Here is an 11,938-nt window from a genome sequence, read left to right on the forward strand (position 1 = left end):
GGGAAGAGCAGTGTGGTTTCAGAAGTGGGAGAGGATGTGTGGATCAGGTGTTTGCTTTGAAGAATGTATGTGAGAAATACATAGAAAAGCAAATGGATTTGTATGTAGCATTTATGGATCTGGAGAAGGCATATGATAGAGTTGATAGAGATGCTCTGTGGAAGGTATTAAGAATATATGGTGTGGGAGGCAAGTTGTTAGAAGCAGTGAAAAGTTTTTATCGAGGATGTAAGGCATGTGTACGTGTAGGAAGAGAGGAAAGTGATTGGTTCTCAGTGAATGTAGGTTTGCGGCAGGGGTGTGTGATGTCTCCATGGTTGTTTAATTTGTTTATGGATGGGGTTGTTAGGGAGGTAAATGCAAGAGTCTTGGAAAGAGGGACAAGTATGAGGTCTGTTGGGGATGAGAGAGCTTGGGAAGTGAGTCAGTTGTTGTTCGCTGATGATACAGCGCTGGTGGCGGATTCATGTGAGAAACTGCAGAAGCTGGTGACGGAGTTTGGTAAAGTGTGTGGAAGAAGAAAGTTAAGAGTAAATGTGAATAAGAGCAAGGTTATTAGGTACAGTAGGGTTGAGGGTCAAGTCAATTGGGAGGTGAGTTTGAATGGAGAAAAACTGGAGGAAGTGAAGTGTTTTAGATATCTGGGAGTGGATCTGTCAGCGGATGGAACCATGGGAGCGGAAGTGGATCATAGGGTGGGGGAGGGGGCGAAAATTTTGGGAGCCTTGAAGAATGTGTGGAAGTCGAGAACATTATCCCGGAAAGCAAAAATGGGTATGTTTGAAGGAATAGTAGTTCCAACAATGTTGTATGGTTGCGAGGCGTGGGCTATGGATAGAGTTGTGCGCAGGAGGATGGATGTGCTGGAAATGAGATGTTTGAGGACAATGTGTGGTGTGAGGTGGTTTGATCGAGTAAGTAACGTAAGGGTAAGAGAGATGTGTGGAAATAAAAAGAGCGTGGTTGAGAGAGCAGAAGAGGGTGTTTTGAAATGGTTTGGGCACATGGAGAGAATGAGTGAGGAAAGATTGACCAAGAGGATATATGTGTCGGAGGTGGAGGGAACGAGGAGAAGAGGGAGACCAAATTGGAGGTGGGGAGATGGAGTGAAAAGGATTTTGTGTGATCGGGGCCTGAACATGCAGGAGGGTGAAAGGAGGGCAAGGAATAGAGTGAATTGGAGCGATGTGGTATACAGGGGTTGACGTGCTGTCAGTGGATTGAATCAAGGCATGTGAAGCGTCCGGGGTAAACCATGGAAAGCTGTGTAGGTATGTATATTTGCGTGTGTGGACGTGTGTATGTACATGTGTATGGGGAGAGTTGGGCCATTTCTTTCGTCTGTTTCCTTGCGCTACCTCGCAGACGCGGGAGACAGCGACAAAGTATAAAAAAAAAAAAAAAAAAAAAAATATGTATTTATTTATTATTTTACTTAATCACTGTTTCCTGCGTCAGCGAGGTAGCGCCAGGGAACAGATAAAGAAGGGCCCATCCACTCATATACATAAACACCCTTACAGGTATATGTATATGCATATATATATATATATATATATATATATATATATATATATATATATATATATATATATATATATATGGGAACTTCAGTGAAGAGCGTAAATGGGGAGGTGATAACAAGTAGTGGTGATGCGAGAAGGAGATGGAATGAGTATTTTGAAGGTTTGTTGAATGTGTCTGATGACAGAGTGGCAGATATAGGGTGTTTGGGTCGAGGTGGTGTGCAAAGTGAGAGGGTTAGGGAAAATGATTTGGTAAACAGAGAAGAGGTAGTAAAAGCTTTGCGGAAGATGAAAGCCGGCAAGGCAGCAGGTTTGGATGGTATTGCAGTGGAATTTATTAAAAAAGGGGGTGACTGTATTGTTGACTGGTTGGTAAGGTTATTTAATGTATGTATGACTCATGGTGAGGTGCCTGAGGATTGGCGGAATGCGTGCATAGTGCCATTGTACAAAGGCAAAGGGGATAAGAGTGAGTGCTCAAATTACAGAGGTATAAGTTTGTTGAGTATTCCTGGTAAATTATATGGGAGGGTATTGATTGAGAGGGTGAAGGCATGTACAGAGCATCAGATTGGGGAAGAGCAGTGTGGTTTCAGAAGTGGTAGAGGATGTGTGGATCAGGTGTTTGCTTTGAAGAATGTATGTGAGAAATACTTAGAAAAGCAAATGGATTTGTATGTAGCATTTATGGATCTGGAGAAGGCATATGATAGAGTTGATAGAGATGCTCTGTGGAAGGTATTAAGAATATATGGTGTGGGAGGCAAGTTGTTAGAAGCAGTGAAAAGTTTTTATCGAGGATGTAAGGCATGTGTACGTGTAGGAAGAGAGGAAAGTGATTGGTTCTCAGTGAATGTAGGTTTGCGGCAGGGGTGTGTGATGTCTCCATGGTTGTTTAATTTGTTTATGGATGGGGTTGTTAGGGAGGTAAATGCAAGAGTCTTGGAAAGAGGGGCAAGTATGAAGTCTGTTGGGGATGAGAGAGCTTGGGAAGTGAGTCAGTTGTTGTTCGCTGATGATACAGCGCTGGTGGCGGATTCATGTGAGAAACTGCAGAAGCTGGTGACGGAGTTTGGTAAAGTGTGTGGAAGAAGAAAGTTAAGAGTAAATGTGAATAAGAGCAAGGTTATTAGGTACAGTAGGGTTGAGGGTCAAGTCAATTGGGAGGTGAGTTTGAATGGAGAAAAACTGGAGGAAGTGAAGTGTTTTAGATATCTGGGAGTGGATCTGTCAGCGGATGGAACCATGGAAGCGGAAGTGGATCATAGGGTGGGGGAGGGGGCGAAAATTTTGGGAGCCTTGAAAAATGTGTGGAAGTCGAGAACATTATCTCGGAAAGCAAAAATGGGTATGTTTGAAGGAATAGTGGTTCCAACAATGTTGTATGGTTGCGAGGCGTGGGCTATGGATAGAGTTGTGCGCAGGAGGATGGATGTGCTGGAAATGAGATGTTTGAGGACAATGTGTGGTGTGAGGTGGTTTGATCGAGTAAGTAACGTAAGGGTAAGAGAGATGTGTGGAAATAAAAAGAGCGTGGTTGAGAGAGCAGAAGAGGGTGTTTTGAAATGGTTTGGGCACATGGAGAGAATGAGTGAGGAAAGATTGACCAAGAGGATATATGTGTCGGAGGTGGAGGGAACGAGGAGAAGAGGGAGACCAAATTGGAGGTGGAAAGATGGAGTGAAAAGGATTTTGTGTGATCGGGGCCTGAACATGCAGGAGGGTGAAAGGAGGGCAAGGAATAGAGTGAATTGGAGCGATGTGGTATACAGGGGTTGACGTGCTGTCAGTGGATTGAATCAAGGCATGTGAAGCGTCCGGGGTAAACCATGGAAAGCTGTGTAGGTATGTATATTTGCGTGGGTGGACGTGTGTATGTACATGTGTATGGGGGGGGTTGGGCCATTTCTTTCGTCTGTTTCCTTGCGCTACCTCGCAACCGCGGGAGACAGCGACGAGGTATAAGAAAAAAAAATATATATATATATATATATATATATATATATATATATATATATATATCAACATATACATACACAGACATATAAATATATACACATGTACATATTCATACTTGCTTGCTTTCATCCATTCTTGCTGCTGCCCTGCCAGGAAACAGCATCGCTACCCCTCACTTCAGTGAGGTAGCTCCAAGAAAACAGGCAAAAAAAAGGGCCACATTTGTTCACACTCAGTCTCTAGCTGTCATGTGCATTGCACTGAAACCATAGCTCCCTATCCACATCAAGGCCCCACAGACCTTTCCATGGTTTACCCCAGACGTTTCACATGCCCGTATTCAGTCCATTGACAGCACATCAACCATGTTATACCACACCGTTTCAATTCACTCTATTCCTTGCACGCCTCTAATCCTCCTATATGTTCAGGCCCCGATCACTCAAAATCATTTTCACTCCATCCTTCCACCTCCAATTTGGTCTCCCGCTTCTCCTTTTTCCTTCTACCTCTGACGCATATATCCTCTTTGTCAACCTTTCCTCACCCATTCTCTCCATGTGTCCAAACCATTTCAACACACCCTCTTCTTCTCTCTCAACCACACTCTTTTTACTACCATACATCTCTCTTACCCTTTCATTACTTTCTCAATCAAACTACCTCACACCACATATTGTCCTCAAGCATTTCATTTCCAACACATCCACCCTCCTCGTTACAACCCTGTGTATAGGCCATGCCTCGCAACCATATAATATTGTTGGAACTACTATTCCTTCAAACATACCCATTTTTGCTCCAAGATAATGTTCTCTCCACACATTCTTAATTGCTCCCAGAACCCTCACCTCCTCTCCCACCTTGTGACTCACTTCCACTTCCATGATTCGATTCACTGCTAAGTCCACTCCTAGATATTTAAAACACTTCACTTCCTCCAATTTTTCTATACTAAACCTACATCCCAACTAACTTGTCTCTCTACCCTCCTCTCAACTTTTTCTTTTCACATACTTTTCCTGACTCAGTTACCAACTTCTGCCGTTTTATCACTCAAATCAGCCACCAGTGCTGTATCATCAGCAAATAACAGCTTTCCAGGCCCTCACATCCCCAACAGCCTGCATACTTCCCCCTATCACCAAAACTGTTGCATTTACCTCCCTAACCATACCCTATCCATAAACAAGTTAAACAACACACCCCTGCCACAAACCCACTTCACTGGGAATCAATCACTCTCCTCACTTCCTACTTTTAAACATGCCTTACACCCTTGATAAAAATTTCTCACTGCTTGTAGCAGCTTACCTCCCACACCATCTGCTTTTAAGATCTTCCACAAAGCATCTCTATCATCCCTATCATATGCCTTCTCCAGATCCATACAGCTGTACCCATCTTTTTTAAGTATTTCTCACACACATTCTTCAAAGCAAACACCTGATCCACACATCTGAAACCACACTGCTCCTCACCAATCTGATGCTTTGTACATGCCTTCACCCTCTCAATCAATACCCTTCTATGCAATTTTCCAGAAATACTCAACAAATTGATGCCTTTGTAGTTTGAACACTCACCTTTATCCCCTTTGCCTTTGTACAATGGCATAATACATGCATTCTGCCGATCCTCAGGCACTTCACCATGATCCATACACACACCAAATATCCTTACCAACCAATCAACAACACCGTCACCCCCTTCCTCAAGAAGTTCAACTGCAATAGCATCCAAACCCTCCACCTTGCTGGATTTCATCATCCGCAAGGCTTTCACTACCTCTCTCTTAACCAAACCATTCTCCCTGACCCCAGCTCTTCGCAAACTACCCCAACCAAAACACCCTACATCTGCCACTCTATCATCAAACACATTCAATTAACCAAAATACTTACTCCATCTCCTTCTCACTTCATCACTACTTGTTATCACTTTCCCCTTTACTGATGTTGATATTGTCTTATGCACATTATTTACTTCTTTTAAAACATTTTTTTTATTCTACCTAAAGTTTATTGATACTGACCCCTTCTCTCATTTGCCCTCTTTTTCAACTTTTGCACCTTCCTTCTGACCTCCTGCCACTTTTATACATCTCCCAGTCATTTGCACTCCTTCCTTGTAAGTATCAGCCAAATTCTTCTCTTTTTCTTTCACTAACAACATTATTTCTATATCCCACCACTGACTTCCCTTTTTAATCTCCCCCATTTCCCACTTTTCTCTTGCCACATGCATCTTTTGCACATAACATCACTGCTTCCCTAAATACATTCCATTCTTCACCTACTTCCCTCACATCATTGGTCTCACCTTTTGCCATTTTACACTCAATCTCTTTTGGTACTTCCTCAAACAAGTCTCCAAGCTCACTTACTCTCACTACTCTCTTCTCCCCAACATTTTCTCTTCTTTTTTGAAAACCTCTACAAAGATAGTGATCAAACATCCCACCAGCTGCCCCTCTTAGCACATTAACATCCAAAAGTCTCTCTTTTATATGCACATCAATTAACATTTAATTTTATAATGCCCTTTAATCATCTCTCTTACTCACATATGTATACTTTTGTATATCTCTCATTTTAACTCAGGTATTCCCAAGCAGCCGTCTTTTTTCAGCACAGAAATCCAGAAGCTCTTCACCAATTTGTCACAACACTGAAAACCCCCGTGTACACCAATTATATACCCTCAACTTCCACATTACTAACCTCTTCATTTAAATCACCCATCACTAATACCCAGTCTCGTGCCCCAGAGCTGCTGATACTCACTCAGCTGTTCCCAAAACACTTGCCTTTCATGATCTTTTTTCGTATGACCAGTTGCATAAGCACCAATAATTATCACCCATCTCTCTCCATCCACTTTCAGTTTTACTCACGTCAATCTAGAATTTACTTCCTTACACTATTTTTACACACTCCCACAACTGCATCTGGAGTAGTGCTACTCCTTCCTTAGCTCTTGTCCTCTCACCAGTGCCTGACTTTATTCCCAAGACTTTTCCAAACCATTCTACCCCTTTACCCTTGAGCTTCATTTCACTCTGAGCCAGAACATTCATGTTTCTTTTCTCATACTAACTATCTCTCCTTTCTTCTCATCTTGGTTACATCCACACATATTTAGACACCCCAATCTGAGCCTTCAAGAAAGATGAGCGCTCCTTGTTTGACTCCTTTTTTTTCTTAGGATTCATTCACAGACAAAAATCCTTGTCAGACACCAGGTCTTAGGGGGAAAATAAAAGGGAAAATAAAGAAAAAGCAGAAATAGTCTAAGGGTTTTCTTGCCATTTGAAAATGAGGAATTCATACTCCTAAGTGGTCAGTCCATGCCACTCAGGTTTGTGGTTGCTTTATTTTCATTTCAAACAATTTTAGTACACTTTGAGACAATGTCTGGATTTGTTGGGTTAAACTGTATATTCATTTAGTGGACTGATCAAAGTTTAATTGTCCAGGGAAGAATCTTTCATGATTTTACATACATGTGTACATCAAGAACTTTTAGAACAACTTAAATTGTTTAAATTGTTCTATGAAATGAGTATTGTTTGTAATGTTAATTGTGTGTTTTTGGAAATAAGGAGTTGTATACACCTATTATAAGTTACTTTTTTAAATAATGCAGTTGTGCAATACATATGTTTCCTATAATCATGCAACAACATGCTTCACTATAAAACTCATCATATGTAAACTAACAATTTTTTTTGTTTATTGCTGTTGTTTTGTCAAGAACTGCACCTTCTTTCTGCATGTAGTTTTATGGTAAACAACAGATCTAAAAAAAGATGAATGACGTATTGTCCGTGCAACTTATATCCATATTTTTAGGAGGTCTGCTAAGAATGAAATTTTTATTAACTCACATCGGGGGGGTCTCCCATTCATCCCTAGTTAATTGTGTTTCCATAATCATAGGTGATCAGATAATGTAGTTTCAACTGGATCAAAAGAAGGAAGTATCTTGCCTGAAGTTGTTTACTTTGATTGCATTTAAAAATCCTCAAATTCACCCGTGACAGAGGTTTATAACTATCATATCTAAAGTATTTTGATGCTTTACATCTTGTACAAGTTATCATTAAAATTACACTATTTAATTAGAATTCACAAAGCATTTTAGTGACTCTTTCTTATTCATGAGTGAGTATATATAGTGTTTCTTAGCAACTTACAGTTACCATAGCAAACTCGTTGGTGCACTCTTAAAAGCACCATGTTTAATAGGACAAAAGCCATATCCAATGTAGAAGCAACAAGCTTAAAAAATCCTGTCCTGCATGGATTGGGGTAATTGATGTAAAATGAGAATGGCATCATAAGCTTTAGGTACACAATTTTTTAAGAATGATTTTGCAAACAGATTTGCCTTCAGTATAAATTGTATCACTTTGCTACTCTCTACCTGTGAACCTACACAATTTAATGTCAAAATAATTATTTATATTACTTTTTCATCACTTCAGAAAAAGATACACAGATATCATAACTTAGAAATCATAACAAATACACAGAAATCATAACAGAAATCATAAGGTCTGCTCAAGTGCCTTGAATTAATGAAAGTTCATTGTACTGACATCTTTTGACTTAAAGATAACTATGGCACCCAGTAAGTCAGTAGAAGAGAGGATGACTACAGTTCAGACACGATTTTGTGTGGGTCACTTGGCTGTATAGGGTAAAGCTGTAGGATATGGATTGAGAAAACTTTGATAAATCATAATTTAGTTAGTTTGTTTAGCAAAAGTCAGCTTACCTTGACTGATTTTCCATACCTACATTTATGTTGCTTTTCTTTTTAACCTATTACGCTTTAAAGCTTATGTTATGCCTTCATTTGACCTTGCCCCACTGATGTATACTATTTTACACACAAATACAGCCAGACACATATAACCTTCTCTGAACATGGAGAATAATACACTCATTCTCACATTAGCTTCCACACTTAAAATGTGATGTAACATTCTGTGAGGCACAAAACTTTTATCATCATTAAAGTATTCTGTTAGTCAAATTGAATGAAATACTTAGCAAGATTTAATTTAGAGTATTGTCATTATGTTCATCATGAATTCAAGATCTTTACTAATTGCAAATTTTTTTTTGTTTTGTTCCAGTGTTGTGTCCATCATGAGTCTGTGCTGTTACAAACAGCCAGGCACACTGGTGGTTGGCAGCTGGGGCAAGATCAGTACTGATGACCCTTTAAACAGCTGGAGCCGAGACATTCCGCACACACTGTTATATGTAGAGTTTCAGTCAGAGTTAATTGTACATACACTGCATGTCAGTATCTTAAGATGACACATTACTGAATCTTGTCCATTTGTTTATAATTTTTTTATTGTGAATAAATATTTGAATAGTTAATCATCATGCGGGAGTGATTAAATAAACAGACGATATAGGAATTCCTATAGCAGCTAGTCATCAGTGCCAATGGCCTCTGTATTATGATATAAAAAAAATATTGAATGGAAAATGAATGTTTAATAAGATAAGCATTTTACTAATACTTTTATTGTATTTGAATATCATTGAGTAACCAGGAAAATGACTTGACTAGTCAGAGCTAATTAGATACATTACCAGAAGGATCTGTATGTTACCATTTTATTTTGATACTGTATTCTGTTCCTATATTCTTCATTTCTGCATTTTTTCACATGATTCTATATCTCAAAATATAATTAAGATTTTTTTCAAGAAGCCAGACATTGTGTAAATCAATGTTAGGTAAAATACAAAATAAAACTAACATTGGTAATGTGTGACAGAATTTGGAGTGAATTTTGAAATACTTTGATATTGGGTAACCAAAGAGCCTTTTCCTCTTGCATCTGTTTTTTTCTTTACTGCTGAACATTTTTGGCAAAATACTGTATTAAAGGATATGAGGATATTCAAAACGTAGACCATATCTCCCAAATGCTTCGAAGTAGACCATATTATCTCTCAAATGCTTCGGAGTAATAAAAAAATACTCATTATGTCACAAAGTACCCTCCAGAGTTTACCAGTGTATTCATTTAAACCTAAAGACTGTAATGTTGAGAATTTGCCATGCTTGAAGTGCGAAGATCTGCTGACGGTTGTATTTCGCTATTTCCTGAAGCCCAAGTGCAATTGCTGTATTAAGTGTGTGTGTGCGTGTACGTGTGTGTGTGGCTTGAATTACTGTATAAGTAAGATAAATGAAAACTTCAGCTGCCGTGACTCATAAGCTTAGAGTAGGTTTTGCAAGATGGCAATGACATCATGCTAGAAGAAGTGCAACTTTCACTGGCACCTTCAAGTTTTCAGTAGTTAACTACCATGAACAAACAAGCAGCTTCAGCTATGCCCTGTTGTATTCCACATTTTTTCAGGCTATCTCTTGCCAAAATCTTGATATAGGTAAGGTGCCCCTCAATACAGTTTGTATTAACTGAAACACTGAGGGCAAACTTTGCTTCACTACACATCTGCATCATTTGCCATTTGACCTTCCATGTTCTACATCCATTACCTCCTTGGTAGCATGAAAATGTACCGGAAGTTGCTCAGCAGTCTTTCTGAAAATGGATGTTACTGTTGGAGGGTGGGTCATTTACTCTACTTGTATACACTGCTTTGTTCCATTGTAAATGTTATATATGCATGTACTGCCTTTCAAGGATTCAGTTAACAATAATATAATATAAACAAAGAAGAAAACTTGATTGTACTTTTCCAGAAACATTTTAATATTAATGAAATATGAATTGTCACTGCCATTATTTGATAATCCATGAAAATGGCATTAAGAGGAATATAGCTGGGCAGTTTGAACTTCATATTACACAGCTTCTCCACAAATACACATAAGATATAAATTCCCCTTTATATTTATAAGGAATCCTGGGCAGTTTTGACCAAGTAGTGGTGTACATAATTCTTCAGTGTATATTGTAACTGTCTGTGCTCTGTCTACAGTGCAGTACCAGTACTCTACAGATCATGCAATTACATTAATCTTCCCAGGTGTCACTAGAGGTGTTAAACTTTTTTTGTTGATTGTTTCTTTCAGGTAACCAGTTCAATATTTTCTGGGATAATTATGAAATATAGGTAGTTTTATTTTGCTACCATTTGGTGTGAGTGCTGGAAATGATTTTTATCCTATGGATCACTACATAAGATCCACTAATTGTGTGAATGTTAGCTTGTTATTATTGAATTTTACTGATATATTTCAACTGTTCATCTGTGATGCTTATTTCTGCAATGTATATTATTTTGAATCTTTACAATGTTATTTTAATGTCAAAAACTTATTTATAAAATAAAAATCACTGTTCTTGTATGTGACTTTGAATAACCACATGTGACACTAGGTGTTGTTGGACTTCACCTGCTTGTGGGTACATTCTGACAATAGGAAGTACAGTCTCATCGAGGAATTTCACACTTCAATAAAGTTCATCATTTTCCCTGCAAGTAGGGCATCTTTGGAGCTGCAGAAACTCCTTGAGAAAGGGATTCCTGGACTAACACCAGGATCCTTTTATGAAAGAGGTGCTGGAACAATTATAGATAACAATACATGAGTATATATAATGAGAATATAATGCTCTATTGAGAAAGGACCATAGAGTCATTAAGTGCTGAATGAAGGTGATACAATACAGTATACATGTTTAGAAGGATGTAATGTCATGCTAGCAGTAGCATTATAAGGAAGTAAGTTCTGCAAGTCATGGTCATTGGTTTAAAAGTACAAACTCCTGGAAATTTGTTGATGTCCCAATACTGTACATAGTTCCCAGAAAAGAAAAGCAGCAGGTGCAAAATCCCTTGTACAACGTAAACTAAGACAGTGGTTGTTGATTACATATTAGTTGAGGTGCTGGGGTTTCAGTAACCTTGCAAATATTAGATTTGGGTAGTTTATGGTATTTACAATATCAAATTTGTGACTTTGGAGTGTACAAAAATACGGTGCCTAAAAGTTCTAAGTTTTGCTTATTCAGTGATGTCACTAACCCTTACAGTAATGACCTGTCACTAATGGGTACTTTAATGAGATGAAGTTTTAAACGAAGGCAATATATTTTCAATTTTGAAATAGAATTGTTTTTGTACAATAATAATACCCAGAATAATTACATCACTCTTTAGCCAATTCTGAAAAATCAGATTTTGTTGAAAGTTGCGTCAAAGGAGCTATTCATGCTGAGAAAGGATAAAGGATCTTGAGGTAGTATTCTGACTGAACATAGCTGTTACTGGCACATGTAAATGTACCAGCTGATTTTTCACTTCCTTAATCCCAACCTGACTATTGTGATGTTACTTTAGAAATCAGAGTTCAGAAGAAAAGTAATAAACCCCTAAGTAGGTATGTTAAAAATTCCATTCATGGTGCTGTTTAAACATGATCAATTACAACATGGAATTTGAAAA

General features: G+C 38.5%; 1 protein-coding gene across 4 annotated transcripts in view; it reads left to right on the plus strand.

The window, feature by feature from the left end:
- Unc-76 (fasciculation and elongation protein Unc-76) overlaps positions 1–10,836 on the plus strand; it is a 130,041-nt gene extending 119,205 nt beyond the window's left edge. For all 4 annotated transcript variants that reach the window (XM_071694141.1, XM_071694142.1, XM_071694143.1 and 1 more), the window contains exon 10: positions 8,632–10,836. In XM_071694141.1, the coding sequence (XP_071550242.1) occupies positions 8,632–8,648 (17 nt within the window). In that variant the 3' untranslated portion in view covers positions 8,649–10,836. The remainder of the gene's footprint in view (positions 1–8,631) is intronic.
- The last annotated feature ends 1,102 nt before the right edge of the window (positions 10,837–11,938 follow it).

Source organism: Panulirus ornatus, chromosome 56 (assembly GCF_036320965.1).
Source record: "Panulirus ornatus isolate Po-2019 chromosome 56, ASM3632096v1, whole genome shotgun sequence".
Lineage (NCBI taxonomy): Eukaryota > Metazoa > Arthropoda > Malacostraca > Decapoda > Palinuridae > Panulirus > Panulirus ornatus.